The sequence below is a fragment of the Macaca thibetana genome, chromosome 9 (genome assembly GCF_024542745.1).
Source record: "Macaca thibetana thibetana isolate TM-01 chromosome 9, ASM2454274v1, whole genome shotgun sequence".
In the NCBI taxonomy this organism is placed as follows: domain Eukaryota; kingdom Metazoa; phylum Chordata; class Mammalia; order Primates; family Cercopithecidae; genus Macaca; species Macaca thibetana.
This window is the reverse complement of record NC_065586.1, coordinates 122,696,018-122,722,887: the sequence shown is the minus strand read 5'-3', so window position 1 is coordinate 122,722,887 and position 26,870 is coordinate 122,696,018. Positions and strand designations below refer to the sequence as shown.

The 26,870-nt window shown below is 44.3% G+C and overlaps 1 protein-coding gene across 3 annotated transcripts in view; it reads left to right on the top strand.

Annotated features, from left to right (window-relative positions):
- C9H10orf90 (chromosome 9 C10orf90 homolog) overlaps positions 1–26,870 on the top strand; it is a 238,070-nt gene that overhangs the window by 7,383 nt on the left and 203,817 nt on the right. For all 3 annotated transcript variants that reach the window (XM_050803718.1, XM_050803715.1, XM_050803720.1), the window contains exon 2: positions 17,677–17,749. In XM_050803718.1, the coding sequence (XP_050659675.1) occupies positions 17,677–17,749 (73 nt within the window). The remainder of the gene's footprint in view (positions 1–17,676; positions 17,750–26,870) is intronic.

Sequence of the window (26,870 nt, the reverse complement as noted above, 5' to 3'; positions counted from 1 at the left end):
ACCCCATCCCCCAAGCAATTTAGAAATTAGTCATCAAATTGGCCAGGAGCTAAAATGCACAGTTTTCATTCAGAGCACGCCCACTCCTGGGACCAGCTGCAAATTCCATCACCGACAAGAGACTCTTGAGAGTGTGAGTTCATCCACACCTGACTCCCTCACGATAAAGCTACGGTTAAGGCAGAAAGCATTAATGAGGCATTTTTGACATAAAATGGACCTCCCTAGGAACAAGGATCTAAATGAGGTTTTGCCATCTTATGGAAGATTGCATGGCCCCTGCACCTTAGTGTATTTTAGAATCCTTAGAACATTCTAAGAATTCAGACCCCTGGGTTCTGGGAGGGGTGGCTTCCAGAAATCTATGTTTTTAAATAGAGAACTTGGTGGTTCTGTTGCAGTTCTGAAACCATGATCTGCAAGTTCTAGACCATTATTTTCCAACTGCATGAACCCCAAAGAAAGTCACAAAAAGGCCAGTGGAATTGTCCTTGTTAAGAAAACTAGTGTGTGGAAGGGCAGGGAGTGGGGGCAGATGTGAGTCAGAGAGGAGAGTGTGGAAGCCAGGACCACTGTGTGCAAGGAGAGCTGAGAGATGGAGATGGAACAAAAGAGGCCGGTGTCAGCTGATTCCTGAATTGCCTCATTGAAGCTCACAACAGCTGTGTGAGACACATGAGGCCTATTTTTCCAAAGAGAAAGTTCTGTGAGGCCAGAGACATGGTGCAGGCTGCACAGTGACACAGTTAAGAGCGGCGGAAGGAGGATTCCATCTAGGTTACGTCTTCTTCTACAGATTGTACTTCTCACGTGGTGCTGGGGGAGGCAGCACATCTCCTGAGAATGACAGCTGGAACCCAGGGAGGTTCAGAGCTAACTACAGAGAAAGTCAACTACACCAGAATGAAGTGGTTAGGGGCAGTCATCGTGCCCCTCTAAACTGGGGGCCCTTTCTCTTTCCTTCTGATTGAGACATTTGTCCACCCACAGCTTTCTCACTGAGAACCTCCTTACAGCTCTGAGGACCACACGTGTTCTTACCACCCTCTGTAGTTGCCACCCTGGGTCCTCTTCCTCCTCTACTGGAGCAGATGGATTAAAGAGGAGACACTTGAGCTTGCTCTTGTAACAAATACGTATTAAGGACCTACCCTGTGACAGGAACTGTGGTAGGTGCTGGGGACATAGAGGTCAAAAAGGCTTATCATCTGATTGAGGAGGCACCCATCCCAGTGATGCCAGGCCAGGGTGTCTACACAGAGTTGTGGATCCAGAGAACTCAGCGAGACTGCACGGAGGAGACCTTTGGGCACATTCTTTACGGAAGAGTGGGCGGTTTCCAGGCGTGGCGGGACAGAGAGAGTATAGGCAATTGGGGAAGGGGAGGACATTTCAGGCAGAAGGAATGGCAATTTCTGGATGGGGGCACGGGAAGGGAAAACCTAAGCAGAACCCAGTAGTCTCTCTCAGCTGAAGAGACACAGGGTGTGACTGTAATTTGCAAGGCACACTTCTTGAGAGGAAGGAGGTAGGCAAAAAAAAAAAAAAAAAAAAAAAAAGAATTCCAGAAGTTTGCATCGGGCCCTCTTGAGTCTGGCTGAAAATTAATCTGTGCTGTGTAGGGAGAAAGTCTCTATGACCAGACAGAAAACCGGCAAGGAAAGAACATCTTACTGGGGAGCTGTGAGATGAGCACTTCTCAGCACTACCTCAGAGCCATGAATCATTCAGGTCCCTCACCACCTGGAATGTAGAGACCACACTGAATACAGGAAAATCACATAGAGCCCCGAGGAGGGTCATGTCTTAGTAGTGTGGCTAAACTAGCCTCAGTAAAGGCTACCCTAGATCCATCCATAGTAATTTTAAAACCAGTTGTTGAAATAATCAAGCCATTCCTCGAGTGGTTTAGTTGGCAAACAAAGTTAAAACTTTTTTTTTTTTTTTTTTAACAAGACTGCAACAAAATCCAGCAAGCAATAATATAAAATTTACAATGTCTGGCATCCAATCAAAATTACTAAACTTTCAAAGAATCCAGAGCATATGACTCATAACCAAGATAATGCTAGTTAGTAAAAACAGATTCATTAATGATGCAAATGAGAGAATTCACAAGCAATGATCTATTAAAAGGCTATTACAGATATTATAATTATATTGTTTTCCCTTTAAATTCAATAATTTAAGAAAGGATATCACCGTAATGGGGCAAGAAATGGATTATTTTTTAAAAAAGAACTTGCTAAGAAAAAAATGACACTATCTAAAATGGAAATTTTACTGGATAGGATTAACAGATTAGGTGCTGCAGAAGAAAAGATCAATGAACTTTCCAAAATGAAGACAAGAGAGAAAAATTTAAAAAAAGAAGAGAGAGCCAGAGTGAGATTTGGAGAGGGAGACACGGCAAAAGAGAGAGCACAGTAAGATCTATCTGACATCATTTTGGTCAGTTTCCACCAGGGAACTGGGAACTTGTGGGGAAACCATATCCACATTTCAGTCAAACCAAACCAAGGGAGAGAAGAGATGGCAGATGAAAGGTGGTGGTGTGGTTAAGAGAACAAGCACTGGATTGAGACTGTCTGGGCTCTTGCTAGCTGAGTGACCTTGACAGTTTTCTTGTTCTCTTTGAGCCTAGTTTTCTCATCTGTGTTCAAATGAACTATGATAATATCTGCCTTATAGGGTTGCTGGGGGCATTAAAAGAGATAACCTATATAGAGGATTGAGCCGTGGAATTGGCAAGGAGGTTGTTCCCCATGACAATGAGTTGTTGTTGTTGTCCAAGTTTCAACATACGTTTTCCCGCCGTCTCCACCTCTATCACAGAGCCATGGCAAAAAGATGTGGCCCTTGGGTGCAGGCAAATTGTAACTAGCACTTTATGGATGCTGCTCCTGTGACCTGGAGGATGATATCAAGAAGCCCAACATACATGTGATTAGATACACAGAAAGAATGGGCGGGGAGGAGTGAGGAGAAAAAAGATTTGAAGAAATAATGGCTAAAAGTTTTCCAAGTTAATGACATTTGTATCAAGCATATAATAGCAGAAGCCAGATTCTCAAGGTTGTCCCATGCCACATTAAGTGTTTCCAAAATGATGGTCCACAGGGTTGTCAGTAGGGGTTCTCCAGTCCAAGGGAAATGACCACCATGTACAAATTAACTGAAGCAGCTAGCTGCTGTACTTATGACTGAGATGATACCAATTTAGGGTAGGATCACATATTGTGTCTGTTATGATTGGCTATTAGTAAAACGAAAAAAATCTGGCAGACACAATCTGCATTTATTTTTTATTGTTGCCTAACTAATTATTACATATATAGCAGCTTAAAACAATGCCATTGATTATTTGTAGATCAGAAGTTCTGGTGTAGGTTAGATGGCTTCTCTGATTAGGATCTCTTCAGGTTGAATCACGGTGTCACTGAGACTGTGATCTCTGAGGCTCGGGGGTCCTCTTCTACGATCACTGGTTCTTGGCAGAATTCAGTTCCTTGTGGCTACAGGACTGAAGTCCCCATTTTCTTACAGGCTGTTAGCCAGAGATCATTCTCAGCTTTTAGAGGACTGCCTCAGGTCACTGTCTGAGGCTCTAGCTGTGGGCAGCTCACAATATGTTGTTTGTTTCTTCAAGGCCAGAAGGAGAATCTCTGCTACTTTGACTCTCTCTGACTTCTATAAAAGGCTCATCTGATTAGGTCAGGTCCATCTTATATAATCTCCCTTTTGATTGACTCAATGTCAACTGATTAGTAACCTTAATTACATCTGTAAAACCCAACCCTTTTGCCGTATAATGTAACTTAATCATGGACGTGATTGCCCATCATATTCATAGGATCTTTTCGCCATCAAAGAGAGGGGAACATATAGGGCATGTACACCAAGAGGAATCTTAAAAACCATCTGAGTATTTAGCCTGCCACATTCTATTTTAAATTTTTGCATCTGTGGAGTAAAGGAAATAGAAGGAGCCCTTGGGATTGAAAGCACATAGGTTGGAGTCTCTGGGAGCTCCATGAGGCAAAGTGCACATAATCTGCTCTAGCTCACCATGTGCCCCTGGCACAGGTCAGTTCTCAGTAGATATTTGTGGGATGAATTATGAATGAAGAAATGAATAACCAGAAGTGCATGCAGTATGTTTTAGATGAGCACCTGAGGCCAGAGTGAATGATGGTTGACTACTTAGTGCATGTAAGAGATCTTCCTTGATTCAATACTTACATTAGTCTCTATTACAGATTCACTCATTTTTCAGTGATCACAGACGGACAGACAGATGGACAAACAGGTAACAGCTCTAGTTTGTCCAAATGAAGCTAAAAATGAAGGTCACTTGTTTGAGCAATGTTTTCATTAATCCAATTCCAAAAAGTGAAATTATTTAACTTCCTCTCTGTGAGTCTAATTTATATCTCTTCTCCATCTAGAAAGGACTTTGAGACAGCCCTAAAAATGAGTATCTTGGAAAATATCCCAAATTTAGGAATAATAACATATTAGAAAAACAAACAGGGCTGAAGACAAATGGGAGAAATATTTTCTCAAAGTAAACAACGCATTGCTTGCTATTTTATGCAGGAAACCACCTCCCAGCAGAGTGGCCAGCAGCCAGGAGCAAGTACATTGGCAACCCAGGGCCTGTGTCAGGGCCCAGATGCCTCTGATTCAGTCCTCAATTTACAGAAAGTTCACAGATCCCCTTATTTTAGCTGCAGATGCACTCAACTTTTCACTGATGCTGTCTAGACACTGCCGGCTTCTCAGTGCGTGGCTCTAGGTTGGCTGCCTCATATTGCACTAGTTTTCAAGGCAACCTGTTTGGTGATGATGTTCTGGGTGAGCTGTGTGAAAGGGACTTGGCTACTGGATATGCAGAGAGGCTCAGAAGTGAATGGGAGATGCCGTGTGCTTACCTCCTCACCGCTGATTGGAAGTAGGAAAGCTCTGTAGTTCCCAGCGCATGCAGCCACTGTGCTAGCTGTCAGATATACAGGAAAAGCAACCGTGAAGACTCTGTGGAGCAGCTCCACAACCTGAACTCAGGTTCAGCCTCTGCAATCTGGAGGAAGCTTGCAAAATGAAAATCTGATCCCCTTGTTTTAAAACTAGGGAAAGGGCTAGGAGCAATGGCTCCCGCTTGTGATCCCAGCATTTTGGGAGGCTGAGGTGGGAGGATCATTTGAGCCCATTCAAGACCAGCCTGGGCAACAGAGTGAGACCCATTGCAATCAATCAATCAATCAATCCATGAAAACCAAGGAAAATTGTCAGCAATGGTACTAAAATATAAATCATTCTCATCCTATTCTGTAGTCTTTCTCTTGACTTTTTTACAGTGTTTTAAATTTGCTATTTATGTTGGTCTAAGTACAAATTAAAATGTTATTATCACAAATTTTACTTTTCAGCTTTACATTGTGCAATGACAGTTTTAACACAAATTCAAAACCATGTAGCTCACAGGTAGACTCACCAAAATGACACAGTTCATGTTTTTTGTAGCTCATAGGTGCATATATGTATTTCATTCAAACCAGAATGATGGAAGTGCTGCAAACATCAACTCAACTGTTTGTAATTTCATTGCTTCATATAATTTTACCAGTACTCTCTGCCCTTTGGCCTGCTGATGACTGAAGAAAGACTATAAGGAAAGGAACTAGGGTTGCCCTGTCTTTCTCTTCCTTCTGTGTCATCATTTCAGCATATAAGTGGCTGGCTATACAGGGAAGTAGCATGAGTAAGAGATTTTGATAGGGCTACTGGTCACTCGTGTTTTTCAGAACATCATCGCCTTCTTTCTGCCTTTGAAGTCAATCTGGTTCCAATGGGAAGTGGGACCTCATGGCTGTTGGCATTTCAACGTCCTTGTTCTGGGACAGAATGCACTCACCTTGTATTCACTGTGTATCTTCCTGAACTCCCACACCCAGACTTTGTAGGTTCACCCAAAGTTTGTGAATGAGGATCACCTTATGTCAATGGGGTGCTGAGGGAGTGCACGTGCCTCCTCTGCCCCCAGCATGCCCCATGGTCCTGTTGGCTGTCACTTACAAAACACAAGTTCAAAGACAAAGTATTGGCAGCTGGGTGCAGGAGCTCACGCCTATAATCCTAGCACACTGGGAGGCCGAGGCAGGCAGATCACCTGAGGTCAGGAGTTCCTGATCAACATGGAGAAACCCTGTCTCTACTAAAAATACAAAAATTAGTTGGGCATGGTGGCACACACCTGTAATCCCAGCAACTCAGGAGGCTGAGGCAGGAGAATCATTTGAACCCAGGAGGCGGAGGTTGCGATGAACCGAGATGGGGCCATTGCACTCTAGCCTGGGCAACAAGAGCGAAACTCTGTCTCAAAAAAAAAAAAAAAAAAAAAAAAAAAAAAGACAAAGTATTAAAATATTCAAGTTGGTGATACCAAAAGCACAGGTCCACAAAAGAAAAAAAATTGATCAATTGGACTTCATCCAAATTGAATATTGAGTGCATTAAAGGACACTCAATGGAGTGAAAAGGCAGCCCACCTTTGGATGAACTGTGAGGATGTGGTGCCAAATGAAATAATGCAACACACAGGGACAAACGTTGTTGTACTCTGCTTTTATGAAGAACCCGGAATTGTCAAATTCACAAAAACAAAATGTAAAATAGAGCTCCCAGGGGCTGGGAGGAGGAGGAATGGGGAATTATCATTTAATCGGTACAGAGATTCTGTTCAGGATGATAAAAAAGTTCTGGAGATGGTTTGTGGTGATGGTAGTACAACATCGTGAACGTGCTTAGTTGTGAACTTGAAAATGATTTAAATGGTTAATTTTATGTTGTGTATATTTTACCACAATTAAAAAAAAATTCAAAATAGTGACATTAAACTGAGCACGTGGCAATTCAGTGTACTGGCCCCTATGCAGATTCACAGGTCTCACACCCATGAAGCTGGCCCTGCACTTACCTGTGTTTACAGAACACGAAGTATGAATGCCTAGGACAGTTGTTAGTTGCAGGTTCTTTCGTTAGACAGTGAGATCCCTGAGGTCAGGGTGCATGTCCTATTTCCCGTACTAGTTATATGTTTGTTGAATTGAAATTCTAAGCTAAATGGAAGCTTATTCACAATATATTTGTTAAAAATCAGCCTTATTAAAACATAATTTACATACATGATTACTCGTACGTTTTTGAAGCATACAGTTCATTTTGTTGTGACAAATGGATACAGTTGAACACCAGCACCAAATTGTGACATAGGCCATTTCCACAAGCCAAAAAGTCTCCTGTGCCCTTTGTACTCAATGCCTTTCCCAGCCCAGTCCCTGGCAGTCGCCCGTCTGCTCTCTATAGCTATAGTGTTGCCTGTTCTGAAATGTCTTGTAGCTGAAATCCTAAAGTACGTAGTATTGTATGGCCGTGATAAATTTCGGTTACAACTTCTAGCATCTTAATTAAAGAAATGATGTTCTACTGAGGTAGCAGAGGAGCAAGGGCTTGGCCTTGATCAGGTGAACTTGTATATGAATCCCGACTCTTCCATTCATTAACTCTTCAATTTTTCATGGACTCTCAGTTGCCTCAGTGTCAGTCGCCTCATATGTAAAATGGAGTTACCAAGAGTACCTTCCTCTTGTGCTGCTTTGAGGCTTGTAAGTTGTGTATGACAAGCACTTAGGGAAACCCTTGGCTTATAATAAGAGCCCAAAAAGTCATTGATCACATCATTATTGATGTTATTATTAATAACATTTCTTTGCCTTTAGAATGGGATTACAGTAGTGCCTTCCTTTGGGAGTTGCCATGGAGATTACATAATGCCTGTGAAGCATTTAGAATGGTGCCTGGCCCTTGGTAAGCACTCCATGGTGTGGCTGCTACGATTTTTCTGTTATAAAGCCATTAAGGACCAAATTTTGCTAGCGTTCAATAAGCAGAAGTTATCACTTCCCCTAATTCTGAGAAGGTGTGAAAGTCAGCCACAAAAAGCACTCCTTTTACATTACTTTCTGTCAGTCTGGGTGAAAAAAAATCACAGAAATCAATCACCAGTGTAAAATATACCAAATCTGAAGGCCTTTCCCCCCCGCAGGCCCAGGACAGGCGTGTCATCAAACAGGTGAGCCAGGGAGCTGGAAATGCCTTTGTTCTTCTTGTTTTTTGTTTTGTTTTGTTTTGTTTTGTTTTGTCTCTGTTGCTTTGAAAGAAGAAAGACAATTGAGTTAAAAGTTAAAGGGTCAAGTGGGCTATTGAATTCTCAGAATTTTCTGAGGTGTTCCAAAGTCAGAGTAACTTCAGTGTATTTGATTTCAAAGTATTTCCAACTGTTCAGGACTCTAATTGGGGGAAAGCAGGAAGTGGTGGTAAACAATTCCTGGAGAAAGACGTTTCCACATGGAATGAGAAATGGACTCAGTTCTAGAATCATCAGCTCACATTGTCAAGTACAGCTCATTCTATTGCGCTTTCCTTTATTGTAATTTGCAGATATCACGTACTTTACAAGTTGAAGGTTTGTGGCAGTTGTATTGGGCAAGTCTAGCTGTGCTGTTTTTCCAAAAGCACGTGCTCACTGGATGTCTCTGTGCCACATTGAAATTCTCTTAATATTTCAAACTTTTTCATTATTATATCTGTTATGGTCATCTGTGATCAATGATCTTTCATATTATTATTTTTTTTTTTTTTTGAGACAGTCTTGCTCTGTCGCCAGGCTGGAGTGCAGTGGCACGATCTCAGCCCACTGCAACCTCCGCCTCCCGGGTTCAAGCGATTCCCCTACCTCAGCCTCCCCAGTAGCTGGGACTACAGGCACGTGCCACCGTGCCCAGCTAATTTTTTGTATTTTAGTAGAGACGGGGTTTCACTGTGTTGGCCAGGATGGTCTCGATCTCCTGACCTCATGATCCACCCACCTCAGCCTCCCAAAGTGCTGGGATTACAGGCGTGAGCCACCGCGCCTGGGCTCATATTACTATTGTAATTGTCTTGAGGTGCCACAAATTGCACCCAGAAAAGATGCCAAACTTAATCAAGAAACTGCTCCAACAGCAATTTTTTCCCTCACCTCTCAAGTGCTACCTATTTCCTGAGCTACAAAAGTATGAAAATTAGGCTAATTAAGCCTACAATGGCCTCTGAGTGTAAAAGTGAAAGGAAGCGTTCACGTCTCTTGCTTTAAATCAAAAGCTAGAAATGATTATGCCTAGAAATGATTAGTGTAGAAATGATTAAGCTTAGTGAGGAAGACATGTCAACAGCCCAGTCAGGCTGAAAGCCGGGCCTCTTGCACCAAACAGTTAGTCAAGTTGTGGATGCAAAGGAAAAAAATTCTTGAAGGAAATTAAAAGTGCTCCTCCAGTGAACACACAAATGATAAGAAAGTAAAACAGCTTTATTGCTGATATGGAGAAAGTTTGAGTGGTCTGGATAGAAGATCAATCCAGCCACAACATTCCCTTAAGCCAAAGCCTAATCCAGCCATAATTCTATGAAGGCTGAGAGAGGTGAGGAAGATACAGAAAAGAAGTGTGAAGCTAGCAGAGGTTGGTTTATGAGGTTTAAAGAAATAAGCTGTCTCTGTAATATCAAAGTGCACGGTGAAGCAGCAAACGCTGATGTAGAAGCTGCTGCAAGTTATCCAAAAAATAACTGATGAAGGTGGATAAACAACAGATTTTCAATGGAGACTAAACAGCCTTCTACTGGAAGACGATGCCTTCTAGGACTTTCATAGTTAGGGAGGTAAAGTTAATGCCTGGCTTCACAGGACAGGCTGACTCTCTTATTAGGGATAATGAAGTTGGTGACTTAAGTTGAAGCCAATGCTCATTTCCCATTGTGAACATCCGAGGACCGTTAAGAATAATGCTGAACCTACTCTGTCTGTGCTCTATAAATGGAAGAACAAAGCCTGCATAACAGCAAAGCTATTTACAGCATAGTTTATTGACTGTTTTAAGCCCACTGTTAAGACCTGCTGCTTAGAAAAAAAAAAAAAAGATTCCTTTCAAAATATTACTGTTCATTGACAATGTACCTGGTCACCCAAGAGCTCTAATGGAAATGTACAAGAAGATTAATGTTGTTTTCATGTTTAACACAGCATCCATTTTGCAGCCCATAGATCAAGAAGTAATTTCAACATTCAAGCCTTATTATTTCAGAAATACATTTCCTAAGGCTATAGCTGCCATAGAGAGTGATTCTGCTGATGAATCTGAGCAAAGCAAATTGATAACCTTCTGGAAAAGATTCACCATTCTAGATGCCATTAGGAACATTCATGATCCATGAAAGGAGGTCAAAATAGCACATTAGCAGGAGTTTGGAAGAAGTTGATTCCAACCCTCATGGATGACTTTGAGGGGTTCGAGACTTCAGTGGAGGAAGTAACTGAAGATGTTGTAGAAATAGCAAGACAGCTTGAATTAAAAGTGGAGCCTGAAGATGTGACTGAATTGCCGTAATCTCATGATAAAACTTTAATGGATGAGAAGTCACTTCTTATGAAGCAACAAAGAAAATTGTTTCTTGAGATGGAACTATTCCTGGTGAAGATTCTATGGACGTTGTTGAAATGACAACAAAGGACTTAGAATATTCTATAAACTTGTTGATAGAGCAGTGGCGAGGTTTGAGGGGATTACCTCCAAAGTTGAAAGAAGTTCTACTGCAGGTGAAATGCCTCCAAACAACGTCACATGCTACAGAGAACTGTTTCGTGACAGGAAGAGTCAATTGATGCAGCAGACTTCATTGTTGTCTTTTTTTAAGGAATTGCGACCGCCACTCCAGCCTTTAGCAACCACCACCCTGATCAGCTGGCAGCTGTCAACACCAAGGCAAGACCCTCTACCAGCAAAAAGATTGCAACTTGTTGAAGGCTCAGATGATTAGAATTTTTGTTTTAGCAATAAGTATTTTAAAATTAAGGTATGTACATGTTTTTGACATAATACACCTTTAATAGAGTACAATATAGTGTAAACAACATTTCTATGTCCTGGGAAGCCAAAAAATTCATGTGGTTTGCTTTATTGTGATATCTGCTTTATTGTGGTGGTCTGCCACCGAACCCCCAATATCTCTGAGGTATGCCTATAAGGAGAAAATGTTACAAATGATAAGAAACATAATAGAACATGCTGAAAGGAATACTTAACGAATCCAGGGAAATCTACCTCTTTCATATACAAAATAGTTCAGCTAAATCTGACTTGGTAACTGGGTAATTAACATGCCTATATTTTAGTGTGGTTCTCCCTTCATGGCTGATGTTTGCATAGAAATCTCCAGCCAAGTGCTTCGTCCTTGCTGCTCTCACTTATACCTGCAAACACACAGGGAGCTGAAGTCACCTGGTGGGAAAATGAAGAGTGAACGCTCTGCAGACCACATCTCGTTAGACAGCCAGGGGAGGCTGTCTTCCTCCATGTGCCTCCAAAAGCAGAAATAGTAGGAATAATATATCCACTTTACATCCTGATTCATCTCATTTTCAAATCAGAACCCCACCAGCCACCACCTTGAAAACAAAAGTGAAGGAGAAACAAGGAGAGACAGATAGATTGAACTGCGGCATCCTCATTCAGATCCTATGCGGCATCCTCATTCAGATCCTAACAAGGGAACAATCCTACCATTTGCAATCAGATAAGGGATATTATCTCGGTAATAAAAGGCAATTGAGAATCTAAATGAAAAATCTAATGCTTTTCATGCTGATTTATTTTAGATTAGAAAAAGTTAAACCAGATGTAAACATGAAGAGATGAAGCATGAACAGGGAATCATGGTAGAGCGATATATCTCAGTTTTGTTATTATAGGTGCAGGGTTGCATTAACCAGAAAATACACTGTTGATCCATAAACTGATCTGACATTAATTATTGTTGCAGAAGAGTTCAGAAGATTGAATAAAAACATGCAACACTGGCAAAGATCAATCTTGCATCTAGATTAGCGGTAGAGAGTATGTATCATACCATCCCCACTAGAGTCTGTGCTCACCAACAAATCAGCAGTCCAACCTGGAACCATCCATCACACGTGCTGTCTGCCCTCTAGTGGAACCTCCTACATCCCTTGGAGGAGACATTCAGATGCTGAAAAGAGATAGTCCTCTTTTCTTTGGACTCCAATAATGTCTATCTTTATCTTAAAGGGAAGATGCAGCCAAAAATCCACCTTTGGTCTTTGTCTCCTTGGGATCCAAGTAGACTTGGGATGTCTCCTCTGTTTTCTCTGCAAACCACGCACATGTCCAGAGAGGCAAAGTTAGTGGGGGAGGGTACTGGCAGCAGGGTTCTGTGTAGACCCTGGGAAATCCTCAGCTGTTTTCTCCCCTCTCTTCTTTCCTGCTGTGTATAATGTTTCTGTCCCTGTTCTGCTTGCTTAACGCTGTACAAAGCTCAGAAGCCATCTCTACGTACCCCAACCACCCCTACACACACACACACGTGCACACACACACGTGCACGCACATACATTGCATTCTAGTTGGAGAAGGGAAGGCCTAAGCACTTGGTGTAGGAGTTAAAAATGCTGCTGAATCGTGGCTCTGGCATTTAGTACCTCTGTGACCAAGAGCAAATTACCTAATCTCTCCATACCTCAGTGTCCCTGTCTATTAAATGCAGGAGAATGTCTGCCGAATGGAGGTTGAGATAAATTAGGACTGGATGAGGGGGTATATGGAAAACCCTCACCCAGAAGCCGGTGATGAATATTCATCAAATGTCCACAGTACTGACTGACAATCCTCCATCCCAAACTTTTGGGATCAGATGTGATTCAACAATAAATTTTTTTTTGGATTTTAAAAAGATAATATTGTGCAACAACTCCATCAGGATCTGAGGGAGAACTCTGTAATTAAGCTTAATTAATAACATGTATGAATATTCACACTCAATGGAATAAATTAATATCATAAATAGCCTTAGGTTAGTTCAGGTAAGGTTTTGCTCTCAGAATAGTTTGCTACAGACCGAGGGAGAAAAACTCTCAGACTACAGAGCTTTATGCATGTTAGCATTGCAGATTAGGGTCTATGGATCCATGGTGAGTACTTGGATATCTCGAAGGGAGAGTCAGGAAACAACAAAAACAGTAAAATATTCACTCATTTGAGCCCAGCTATGATGGCAGGATTTGGGAGAACAAGTGAGAGAATGTAGGAGTTGCTTTGTAAAGCATTTAGTCTTACATATACGGAAGGTTCTACTATTATGGCACCTACAATGTTTAGTCAGAGCTCTTGGGAGCACTGCTTCTGGCTACGGATGGAATTCATAGATCAATGTGATGTTGATGTTACTATTGTCTTAGCAGATACCAGGCTTGACCACAGAATTTCTGCAGGGCAGGTCTGGCAGGGTTGTACCTGTGAAGTGGCCGGTGGTGTGGGGGGGTGGTGGAAGGAAGGCTGGACCAGGGTCAGGAGGGCTGGTGTAGGTGACAGAGCCACCATTTTCTTGTTCTTGGACACTTAGGTTTCTTATCCTTTCTGGGCCTGAGTGTTGTTATATATATATTTAAAAATCTCTGTGTCCTAGCCACCACCTTTCAGGGACTTCAGAGAGTTAAAATGAAGTCATGTGAGTATCAGAGCTTTGCAAGCTGGGGCATTCCACTCTATCAAGGAAAGTCATGATTTTCTTACGGTACTTGATCCTAATCTTACTTTTCTATTCCCTAGGACTGATTCTAATAGCATGGGTTCCAATTTGGGGTCCTTTACTCAATTACTAGGGGGGTGTGACTTTGGGCAAGTTACTTACCCTCTTTGTGCCTCACTTTCCGTAAAGTGGAAATAATAGTGATCATGCCTCTGTCACAGAGTTGTTAGAACGATCCTGTGAGGATTAATTGCCCTCATACAATGATAGCTCCTCACGTGATCCCAGGCTTAAATCAGGCCCATGAGTCACTGGGAACAGAGGTGAGAAATGGTTCTTAAATCTTTTTCCCATTGTGTGGCTTTGGTAAACTGTTTCCATTCACTAAATAACACCCTAATGGCTTCAGAGACTTAAGGGAGACAGTCTTGAAAGGACTGAGTTAGGAGTCACTTAATGATCACTCATGAAATAGTGAAGGCTGATCAGGCTCTCCCTCAGAGTAGTAAACAGTAAAAATTGGAGTCAACCTTTGGTTTATTGGGGAAAATATTTCCACGTGTAGAAAGAGTGCCACATAAATCCCAGGCATTGCAGGCCAGAGGCCGGTGTCTCCTGTTAACTCCTAACCTTGATCAGGAACTCCGCCCTTTCCCTCCCTCTCCCCTCCCCTCCCCTGTTTTCCTCTTCCCCTGTGTCCCCACTCCCTCCCAAGCTCCCTCTCTACCTTTTCCCTTACTACTTCCTTCCTTCCATCTTTTCTCCTCTTCTTTCTTCTGCAAACATCCACTGCGTTTCTCATTAACACCCACCATGGTGCTGGACACCAGAGATATACAGGTAGGTCCTGCTCCCAGCAACCTCTAGGTCTCAAGGTGAGGCAGACCTGGTTGGGCGAGGAGGAATCCATTAGCAAGCGAGGCCAACAACTTTCTTCTCACTGGGGTTATGGTTGAGGGAAGATGCAGATGTCAGTTGTAGATTCACATGCATCAATGTGTATTTACAAACCGAGGCAAGTGCTCTGAAGGAAAAGGAATGCTTCTACAGGAGCTTGTACATCAGAAACCTGACTTTGGTTTGAAGGTAATGTCAGGAGAGACAATCCTGTGGGCAGCTCATGTGAGCCGAGCTTCAGAAGGACCAGGGAGACGTGTTATGCAAATAGGACAACGCGTGCTAGGGCCCTGTGGTGGGTGAGCGTTTAACCAATCGAGGGGATGAGGGGAGCTCATAGAGTGTGTGGCAGGAGAGAGGTGCCCAGTGAGTGACGTCACAGAGATGAGCAGGGGCACCATCAGGGCCCTCGTCATACTTTACCCTAATGGCAATGGAAAGTGTTGCTCTTCTGTGTGAAAGGATTACAGTGAGAAACCAGCAGAAAGTAGAGACCACGGCAGGTCTTTCCAGGATGTTGTGATGGGGCTGAGACCCGGGGTCCAGCTGATGAAAGAAGTTCCTGAATCACCCCATTGTTGAAAATTCTTGAATCAATAGTGCCCACAGCCTGTGGAACATGGTTCTAGGCTTTGGAGAAACCAGGCATTTGCAGAAGGCTGTGAGTCTTAGTCAATTTGCCATCCATTGTGAATTGCTGAGTCGAGAGAGAGAGACAGAGAGAGAGAGAGAGAGAGATCATCTGTGATCCAAACTGAAGCACTTCAGTGTTTGTTACTTAATGGCAAGGCTGGGGCTCTTGACTAACAATTGCATGGTGCATCAGGAGATTTTCAAGTGAAAATTAATTCTGTGTTGTCACATTCCAGGTTAATTAACTTGCTAGACTTGATAGAGTTACATTAAAAATATGCATAACAATCGTTCTTAAAAGAACCACACAAGACCACAACCCAGGAGAGAAGAAGCTTAAAATTTCCTCTATGCCAGTTTCTCTCTGCATCCCTCCACCTCCAAAACAGCCTCCAGATCTACCTGACTGGTGTGAAGCACTGGAGAGATAACTTGCTGCTTCTGACAGACTTAAGATTTAAATTATTTTCCAGCCCCATATACAATGTTGCAGCACTTTTATTTCCTTCCCTGAAAATTTTTATGCATTATCTAGTATTTCCCATGATGCATCTATGCTAAGTCTGAGAAAAGGATATATAGAAGTATAATGGCTATATAAGTATTGCCAGATATAGTCAAATAGCCAAATAATGATACTTAGTGTCTTAGTCTTCTTTGTGCTGCTATAACAGACCATCTGAGATTGTGTAATTTATAAAGAGCAGAAATTTGCTTCTCACAGTTCTGGAGGCTGGGCAGTCCAAGATCAAGGTACTTGCATCTGGTAAGAGCCTTCTTGCTTCTTCCTCCCTCCTTCCCTTCCTGTGCATTTTGAAATCCTCAAACACCTTCCTTTTATTCACTGGTAGAGGTAACCCAGGAGAAAATGGAAGTACATCCTCATTATGATCTGTAGTTGTTTCTTGGGAGAACGAAGAAATTCCAGGATGTTCCTGATTAAAAAAAAAAAAAAAAAAAAAAAAAAAAACCACCATGGCAGAAGAGCAGAAGAAAGCAAGCCCACTCCTCTAAGTCATTTTAAAAACAGCAGCATTGATTCATTCATGAGGCAGAGCCCTCATGACTTAAATACCTCCTGCTAGGCCCCACCCTCAACACTGTTGCACTGGGGATGAAGTTGCCAACACATGAATTTTGGGGGACAAATTTAGACCACAACACTTAGTAACAACAACCACATTTGGAACACACGGGCTAAAAGCTAGCGTGTTGGGTCTAACTGGCCAGATCTGATTTCCTGGCTCCATCACATCCAGCTGGGTGACCTTGGCCTGTTACTAAACTGAAGCCTTAGCTTTCTGAGCTTTCACGGTGGAGCTAAAAGAAGCATACCTTTCTGAGAGTTGGGAGAATTCAATGAGAGGATATATGTAAAGCACTGAGCATACATAACCAGTATATGTGAAGTCTCAATAATTTTCAGCACTTATTACAATTAATAATCACATGACTGATAGGTGGTGGCTGAGTTGGGCCACAAGGAGGGGCAGAGATGGTAGCAAATAACTGTGAATCTCAGCTCAGGCTAGGTCCCTGTCCCACCCCATTCTTTCTCTTTCACTACGGGGTCGGGGGGAAGCCAGACTTCTCCTTGGGATGGAAGAATTGCTTGACTACAGATTCTCCACTGCAACCCCAGAAATGGTTGCCCAGATGCAGGGGGTAAGAAGGGGCCGATAATGGGAACTGAACACCAAAAAGTTTAACTCAGCTTCTGGACTGGGGCATGAACTGAGGCCCATGATGACAGCCCAGCTCGTGCTCGAGGAATGTGTTGCCCCTTCAAGTCATGCCAAGATGATGACAGGACCATCAGCACAGTTGCTCTCCAGCTTTGGGGCGAGGACACAGGATATTCCAAAGGACGATGGGGATAGGGCAAACCCAGTATGGAATGAGATAATCTGGAGTATCATTAAAGTTAGAAATCAGAGCCAAAAATCTCACCCACAGCAAACTGCTTTGAGAATAATATTACAAAAGAAATCTTTATCTTTTGGCAGAAAAAGTCAGCAAACAGTCATACCTGCAGACCACGGAATAGTTTCCTACACATTCTGCTTATTTTCACTGGGTCCTAAAGGCCTGAAATCGGATGGCTCATAGCTAATCAATTTACCAATATTTATTGAATGTCCAGCTTCAGCCCAGCACCCATTCAGCACTGTGATGGGCTAGAAGAGAAATATTAGATGTGGTTCCTTGATCTGCTAACAAAATCCACGGCAAAATCAACGTTGGCTGAATTTTTCTAGTTTCCCTTCCTCCCTCCCTCCCTTCCTGTGCATTTTGAAATCCTCAGAAACCTTTTTATTCATTGGTTTTATTCACTGATGGAGGTAACCCAGGAGAAAATGGAAGTACATCCTCATTACAATCTATAGCTGTTTCTTGGGAGAATTGAGAAATTCCAAGATGTTCCTGATTTTTAAAAATGTACATTATTAAAGATTATATATCTGGCAAATCAAAACATGAAATTGGGAAATGTTTCTGTTTGTTTTCTAGATCCACAGTCGACTCTTCTCATCCCCCAAAGATCATTCTGCCTGGGAAAGAAATGAAAGTCTTTCGAATGCAGGTAAACGACTGGGGTCTGCCCAGGCAGGGTTCCCTTTCAAGCCTTTATTCACTCTCTCTCTCTCTTTTATTTTTATTAATAATGGAATGTACTTTTAAGCCTAGTTTTCCCCCAAATGTGAGATGATAGCTCAGTGGCTCTGACAAGATTTGAAGCTGGTTTGAATGTCTAAACAGCCAGGCCTTGAGACTAAAGGATGTCACAGGGGCAGCAGTGGCTTCAGGGGCGCCTGTGGAACCTGAGCTCCTTGCAGAGTGCAGAGCATGTGGGTCAGGCCAGCATGCAGCAGGGCTCCCCCAGGGATGAGTAATGGGACAAATACGAATATTCTCAGAACAAAGTGGATGCAATTTAAATATAGGCAGGATATGTGCATTCATAAATCATTTTTATAAAGCTTCCATTCTCAGCCACTAAACTGTAAAAACACTAGGTGAGATGGTTACAGTTCATCACTTTTATTAAGTTTGTTAACATAAATGATGTGAAAACCAGCTCCCCTGCCCCACCCTTTGTGAGCGAAATCCTACGGATTTAGTCCAATGTTCTGATGGAACTATAATAAGACTACTGGGTTAATAGACTATTTCCATTCAGAGACTAGCAAAATTCAATTCTAAAAGAATGCTTTAATGTCACAATTTTATTTTTTAATCCTCATTTTAATTTTAATTTATAAATATGGCAGATGGGCCACTACAGATGAAAAGTGCATGTGATTATGTGTGTGTGTGTATGTGTGTGGATGTGGATATATATGCATGTATGTATACATGTACACACACATAGATACATTTATGTCTTCTCTTCACCACCTGCCTATAGCAAAGATATCAGGAACCTGAATTCCTTTCCATAACTGACACAGTCAACCCAAGACAAAAACACTACTTGAAACAAGCTTTCATATTTAATCCTTTCTGGAAGTCCCGAAGCAGCATGGTTTACAGCTTGTTCTTTTTTTTTTTTTTTTTTTTTGAAACAAGGTCTCATTCTGTCACCCAGGCTGGAGTGCAGTGGTGCTATCATGACTCACTACAGCTTTGAACTCCTGGGCTCAAGCGATCCTCCCACTTCAGCCTCCCAAGTAGCTGGGACTATGGGCACGCACCACCATGCCCAGCTATTTTTTTTTTTTTTTTTTTTTTTGGTAGAGAGGGGATCTTGCCATGTTGCCTCACCTGGTCTCAAACTCCTGGGTTCAAGCGATCTGCTCACCTCAGCCTCCCAAAGTGTTGGGATTACTGGCATGAGCCACCGCACCCAACCTCCAGCTTTTTAGTAGTGACAGATACTTAGTTTGAACTTTTTGAAAACTGAGCCCAGAAATTGCCTGTAGTGAGAACACGAATCCATCTGCAGACACTTACTGTGGTCTGAACAGCAAAGGCAGGCTCCCAAAACATGTCTGGCTACTTGCATCCCACAGGGAGTTTGGGGACACTGAGAAGAGTGCCACGTTTTCCTCAGAGCACTCAGAGGTGGCTGTGACATCAGTGAGACCTGGTGACTTAAATGTGGATGCCTTGGTCCTTTTTAGCTTAGGACTGGGCACTTCCACAGTGGATGCCTACTGGAGAGGGCCTGAGCACTTTAATGGCTTAGGAACCAATTCCGTGCTGGCCCGAGGCTAGAGGTTAATGGTGCAGGCAGCAGGGAAATTGCTCAAGCAACCCTGGGTTGGGAGGGAGACAGAACTCTTGGCTTTGTATCCTTTTTTTAGTCTGCCAATATTGTCAAAGTGCGGATTACAGAAGGACACTTAAAGGCAGTCCTAAACCTTGAGTATATTCTAGTAGAAGGCAAGGAGTCAGACCTAAATGGGTTTCACGCTTCCCGGCAGGGCTGATTCTCCAAGGCACTCTCTCATGTTCTCTGTGTCTTCCCGCAAGGTTGTTTCCATCTGTTTAAGAGAAATTGCACTGGGCACTTGTTTAAAATGGTAAGACAGATTTTACTGGAGTTCTGCAGTGGAGGAGAGAGCTTTCAGCGCAGGACTAAGCTCAGCTCTGAGTACAGCAAGGGCAGCTGGAGGTTTACGGCCAAAAGGCAGAGCGAGGAACTCAGCTGATGGAAAATTACAAAGAGGAAGTTAGTATCCAAGGTGGGGGAAGACGGACATGATTAGCCATCAAGGGTGGGGGGCATTCTGCCTAAAATGGCTTTGCAGAAACTCACTAATCCTGGGCTCAGAGCGATTCTCACTAACCCTAAAATTGGGCTTAACAGGCCAAGGGTGAGGCCTAGTCAAGAAGAGGGCCCAGAGGAGCCTGGCTGAGGTTTGGTCAAGGAGGGAGTCCAGTTGTACCTCTTCTACAAAAGGAGGGCTAAGCAGCCATCCGTGCCCTCTGGGCTCTCCATGGCTGGCCTTTCTCCCTCAGGAAAGCATAGGGAGTTTAGCTCAGGACTAAAGCCGTTGTTTCCATGCTCAACAGAAGGGCCTGGGACAAGGATGACATCTTTCTTAGCCCTCTCAGTGGCTTTGGGAAACCCAGAGAGCAGAGTTTTAGGTCAAACTCTGGGTTTGGAGACCAGAAACCCACTATTGTAGACAAAGGGAAACTGTTGCAAGGAAACCAGTGAACTTCATGGGAGGATGAGGCACTGGGTTGCAGAAAGACAGGAACCAAGGTTGCTACTTGGGCCTTGGCAGCAAGAGCGTGCGGCCCCTTACCTGGAACTGCTGGGTCAGGCGCACTCTGACCCGATCATCAGTCAGGAGGCAAGGTCAGATATTAGATGCACAACTTCCAGAGACCCAGTCCTGGGGGTGATGGGCTAGTGGGGCAATGTTCTAGAAGGAATCCATGGGCCATGCATATGTCTCAAAAGGCATAAGTAGGCACATAGGATCTTCAGCTAGGGAGGGGCCACAGAGGTCCTTCTGTCCAGCTTCCTTGAGATGTCTGATGTTTTAAACCCCTCTTCATCATCCCCATGCAAGAATGTGGAAGCCCCTGTGGAGTGGCCTGGCCACACAGTAAACTCCAGGGACAGGGGACTCACTCTGTTTTAAGGTAGCCCGTGGCATGCTCACACAGCGGGGATTGTTAGAAAGCTTTTCAATGGCATCAAGCCAAAATAAATCAGCCTTCTTACCTATTTTTAATCTGTATTTATTAGGTAGGCAAAGAGGAACAATGAAATATTTTGAAGTTGCTGGAATACACTATCTGATCCAAGTGCTAGGAAGACAACTCTGTCGTGATATTCCAGGTGGCAGGTAATGTGGGTTTAGCTGGGGCAGTGGCTATGGTCGCTAGAACTTTTGGAGCCCTAGAAATTAGTCAAATTATTTGCATGCTGTTGGGATAAGGGGAAAGTTAAAGATGTTCCTGGACAGACAGTGCTGTCATTCATAGGGTAGGGAACTCAGGATCCAGGAGGTTTATGGGGTTAGCGGGGTGCTAGTGGGAGGATCCTGACTTTGTGGTGTTTGGAAACTCTGTGTGTGAGAGGTCAGTATGGCCTCATCTGCTCCAGATGCCCAGGAAGCAGCTGGCAGTGTGGCATAGAGATCAGGAGCCAGGTCAGGGTTGTGGGTCAGCGTTGTAGATCTTGATATCATCATGGTGTACACGAGGGTGGTATGACAAACCATGAGAATGGCTGAGATTACAGCGGGAGAGAAGATATGAGTTGGGAAGAGGATGGGACTGCAAAACCAGGAGGAACCACATGTGTGGGGTGGGAAGAGGAGCACTGTCCTGAAAACCACAGAGCAGACATCAGGGTTTTGTCTTTTCAATTGGGATATGTAGTGCCCACGTTGACCTTGCCATCAGTTAGCATTTTGTCTTTGGAACAGTTCTTCCACTTCCTCATTTCTTGGTTTGCTCTTAGACAAGGGTGCTTTTGGATGCTGTGATCTTTATGAAGCTGCTCTAAGCTTCAGTGATGCGGGTGGTAGCCTCCAGCAGCAGCTCCATCAGTGGGCTATTTGTTCCAAACAGGCTGTATAGAGCCCAAGCAGGAAATCGGAACTGAATGTCGTCTCTGAATTTTCATTTTTGCATCCTTCATTTTCACAATGAAGCTATTCACTTTCTCAGTCACTGGAAATTCCAGGACTGGGAAGAGTGGGGAGTTGATTTCTTATAGTTAAACTGTCCTCCTGGCAGGGCCTTTAAAATCAGTTGGCTTGTGTAAAAGGCTAGTTTACTATGATTAATAGGATCTGAACACGAAAGGAGAAAACAAATGTAGGAAGGGTGACTGTTCTGTCCAAACTCACATCTGTTTTTAAAATCAGAGAGAGGTGGAAAGTCCCTTTCAAATTTCCATTCTGTGTGTTACAAAAATATTTTGTCACATTTCCCCATCACCATGCTACCTGTCTGCCGATGAGACTACTTGGTCTAAGGATTGACAATGATTGGAAGTCAGGTGTCTGGTTCAGCCATTTCTGGGGAAATCATTTAGGGGAAATGTAAATAGAGGGGGAAATGATGAAGATCGTTTAGAACTTTTAATTACCAATTCACTTGGTTTAGGGAAAAAGGCAGGGCCAGAGGGCATGGAATTTTCTTCCTCCTGATCAATTTGACCTGACCTTTACAACTGGCGGTTTTTAAACTTTGATTGATGAGTCAGATAAAATAATTATATTTCACTTAAAACTTGAGGATGATTGTTCTTTTATTCCAGATTTTACAAAAGCAGTGATTTGATTCCTTCATAACAATAGTTTCTATTTCATTAGTACTGAATTAAACCATTAGTTGCCCCCCAATAAACCCCATAGCCTTCGTCATGATTCAAGGAAGGTTTGTTCTAGGATCCCTTACAAACACCCCAGAACCTGGTGTGAGTTACATGCGTTTTCTTTTCCAGAAGAAGCCTCTTGTAAATGCAGTTTCTCTGGGAACGAGGTATAGGAGGGACACCACATTTATCTGTTTGCTTTCCCTGAAACACCTGGTTTTTAGGAAGCCTCTAATTGTTGGAATTTCAGTGTGTGGATTATCTTTTGATACAGAAACTATTTGATTGTACCTCACTCCATCTGCCTCCTTCTCGTAGATTCCTCCCTGCCCATGGGAGAATCCATGTATTCAACAATTTATAAGAGTGTCTCCAATCAATGCAACTTCTCTGGTCAAAAATCACATCAGTCCCCAGAGGACAAAATGTAAACTCCTTGGCATAGCATTCAGTGCCTTTCCCCTTCAGAGTCTGATTTATCCTTCTGGGTTTTTCTCCAGGCCCATGGCCTTGCAAGCACCCTGCACCCAGCTCTTGACTGTCTCTCTCCTTGTCCAGAGACTCTTCTGTCTGAAAACCCTTCTATATGTTTCTGTTGATAAAACCCTTTCTTTTGACTGAAACTTGATTCAACCTGCCCCACCCCACCCCTGGTCTCTCAAGGGCCTTTTGTCCATTGCACAACCACAACCACAATCCTTTCACGTGACCTTGCTGACTCATCCTTTTTCCCTCCAGAACCGCGAGCTCTGAGTGTAGGGACCTTGTTTTACTCATCTCTGTGTTTCCAAGCTCAGGGATCAGCAGGGAGAAGTGGTTCAATAGATTGAATGGCATAATTTGTCCGAAGAAGCTATTGGAGCCATTTCTCCTTCAGAGGCTCTCACTTCACCCTCCCAGGCAAGCCAGAGCAGGGGGAGAATCAGCGTGTGAGTGACCGAGAACCCCACGGGGAAAACATCTGCCTTTCTGCTCTTCAAGATTTTTTCAAGTGCTTTGAGCAACAGGCTCCTGACCTGCTCCTCAGCTTCCCTTGTCGAGAGGGACAGAGGCTCCCCTAGAAGTGGCTTGGATGGGGTCTGCTTGGTGTTTTCTCCAGCTAGCATCCACCCTGCTGTGCACAGCGGCAGTGGAAAAAGGCAGCGCTGCTTTTCGGATCACTGGAGAATAAAACGCATTTACTCCTGCTTCCTGTGGAGGACATAAGGAGATGCATTTGAGTCTGTTGTGCCTGCTTGGGTAGGATGTTATTAGAGAGAAAGCAGACCAACCGGCCCTTGCCACTGGGGCTGCGTGACACCTGGGTGCCCTCTTATGAAGAGCCGCTGTGCTCCTGTGCCATCCTCGACTCTGCTTCATGGCTCCCTGGGCCTTGACCCCCAATTTTGCTGCAATCACCCATAAATAGTGCAATAAGCAACTCTTTCCCCCGTATGTGTTTCTGCCTCTAATTTTGCCTTTGCCTATCACCTGGTAACATAATCTAATTTTAAAAATAATTGGTAAAATGCTGTACTATGAAAAGAGCTCAACTGCAGATTTTGCAGTCTATATAGCTTTGTGTCAGACAGAAATGCATCAGCCAGATTTTACAGCTTCCTTTCAAAGGCATGAATGCTCAGTTCCTGCCTCTTGTGTACCAAGGCAGTTGGCAAGAAGACTTCATCCAGATGTGAGGAAATCAGACATTGGGGTAGACATGTGGGGCACAGTCCAGGACGCCCCATGTCTCATTCTCAGAAGAGCGGAATGAGGAAACCTACCCATGATTTCATTGAATTCCCGTCTGAAGTGTTTGAACCCTTCCACCTCGCCATGCACGTCAGGGTGGGCACCTTTGGGCGTCGGTATCCTGATCTGAATAAAGACCTGAATCAGGTCTGAGAGACAGGCATCTGGCACTGGTTTTTCTTTTTGCTTGGAAGGAGCACCTCCTGGAGAAATATCGTTAAGAGACCTGAGTATGATGGCTGAGCAGCAACCCTGCACCATGCGCCACAGAGACGAGATTTTCCTGCAACCACAGAGCAGGATAAATGGCTTTGAGTTGGCAGCAGTTCCCAACTGGAGGGGTGCATCTGAATCTCCGATCAAGCCTAGAGCAGAAATAGGTCTCCAGGCCTCACCCAGGCCTGTAGCATCAGAGCCTACAGGTGTGGAGCCCAAGAAGTTATCATGAGCAGCCCTGTGAAAACCACCACTCAGGGTCTTTGGCGTTTGCTGGGTTTTTAAGAAATAAAGGTGTAATATTTGTCCATCTAAGTGATTGTCATTCCCGCATGTCTAAGAGTTACTCAGCGTAAAGTTATCCCATAGAAGGCTGTTTTAATGGCCTCCTCTTCACCCTGGTGGTGAGGGAGGGATTGCTGCTCTAGTGTGATGGAAATGCCCACACATGATACCCAGCACTGGGCAGTTGAGGTCAACAGCTGTTTATTGGTCCCATATGCTCATAGCTCCAGGGAGGAGGGCTCCGTGTGTCCTGCAGGGCTACATGAGGACTGCACTGAGGAACTGTGTGAACACATCGGGTCTGTGGGAGGCAGGCTTTGTAGTAAAAAGAGGGCGGGGTGACCTTGGGTTCCTATGATCCCGTGATAAGGAGGGCTGTTTGGCTGTGGGAGCTTATCTGAGGGAGCAGCATGGGAGAGGAATTATGACGGGCCATCCGAGGACCTCATCATTTTCCCCAGATGTCAAGGCACACGTCATACTGGACCTCAATGTTAGGCCTTTCACCAGGAGGGCCTGGCAGGGGGAGAGAGAAGATGTAGAGGAGTGGGCAGAATGAGACCTGCTGGGGCAGGAAGACAGGAAATTGAGACTTGGCTCCTAGTGGCTTGGTGAGAGGCACATGTGGACACCAGTCAGGCAGTGTCAGGGCTGCAGCAAGAGGACACAGAGTCCTCAGAGGAGGCACAGGTGGGTGACTGGGAATGTAGGGTGGAGTGCAGTGGAAAGAGGTGGTGTCCAGGTCCCACACACATCCCTGGCTCATGACCAGCCCCATCCAGAGCTCCTGAGGTCCCAGGATCAAGCAGAGGAATCAGATCCAAGTCATGAACTCACTTCCCAGAGCAATGCAGAAATCTGAGCTCTAGACTGGGTCCAGGGAGGCCGGGAGGCCCAGTGAACCCTGACCTAGAGCCGGCCATTGCTCTGAACTCAGGAATGCTGCTCCATGTCAGCAACAGCACTGTCATTGTCAGCCACGCCGGAAACCTGGTCTTTCTGCCTTCCCTCACTCCAGTGTCCAACCATGACCAAGGCCCTCTGATTTGCCGCCTCATCATCTTTGGGGCAAGCCTCTTCTCTCCGTCGCTGCCATACTGGCCTGGACTCCTCCATAGCCCAGCTGTGCCTCCCTCATTCTCATCTCCACCTACAGCCAGAACGACTTGCTTAGGCCACAATACCCCTGCTTAAGACCCTTCCATGCCTTCCAGTTGTTCTTGGAATAAGGAGCATTTTTATTGTGGTGCAAAAGGCCCCGAGGCCCTGGGCCCTGCACCCCGCACTCTGTCTCCTTCCCTTTCTGTCCCACCCTCTGCCGCCACGTGCCTCCTGCTTCGGGATCCCTGCCCGTGCTGGTGGATTCCATCCTGCTAAGTGGCCATGACCCTCACTGACCTGACCTGTAGCCCCTTACCTGCATGTCCTCTGGAAGCCAGCCCGATGTCATGACCAGTCGGTGGTGTCCACTGTTCTCTCCCCTACTGTGCCCGTTGCAGTCATGCTTTCAGGTTGATTTGGATTTGATGAATACTTGCTCCTCCATCCAAACTACAAGCTCCACAAGAGCAGAGGCCTGTCTGATTTTGCTTGCCAGTCTCAGTGCCGTGCCTAAGCACTCAATAACCCCCTGGTGGGAGAATGCGCTGGCTGATGGGAGGTAGGAGCTAAGTCTAGGATGAAGTCTGGGTGGGGCATGGAGACAGGGAATCAGGCCCATCTCCAAGGCAGACATCAATAGGACTTTGAGACGACACAGAGTACGTGTCCCCTCGTGTCTGCTTTCTACTCACCACTCTGAATTGATCTTCCCTCCTCCTGGCATCAGCATCCTCATCTTCCACTGACTCCATCAGCCTCTCTCCTCCTGGTGTTGCCTGACTCCACAGCAAGAACCCTAACCTCTGCAGAAGTCCGCGTTGGGCTTATGCGTTATTTTTGGTGTGATTTTAGGCTCCTTTAAAGAAGGAGGTTTATTTGTTTTGACTTCCTTATTAATTGCTAGTTGTATATCAAGAGCACCCCCCAAGAGAAAAATAATACTTACAAATAATCACTGGAAGGCACACACTCCTTCTGAGGGCTGTGTACTATTGGGAAAACACTGAACAGAGAAGGCATGTTCCCAAACTTTGTGGTCCCCGCTGTGCGGAATGCTGCTTGTTTTGGTGAAATATTGTTAATA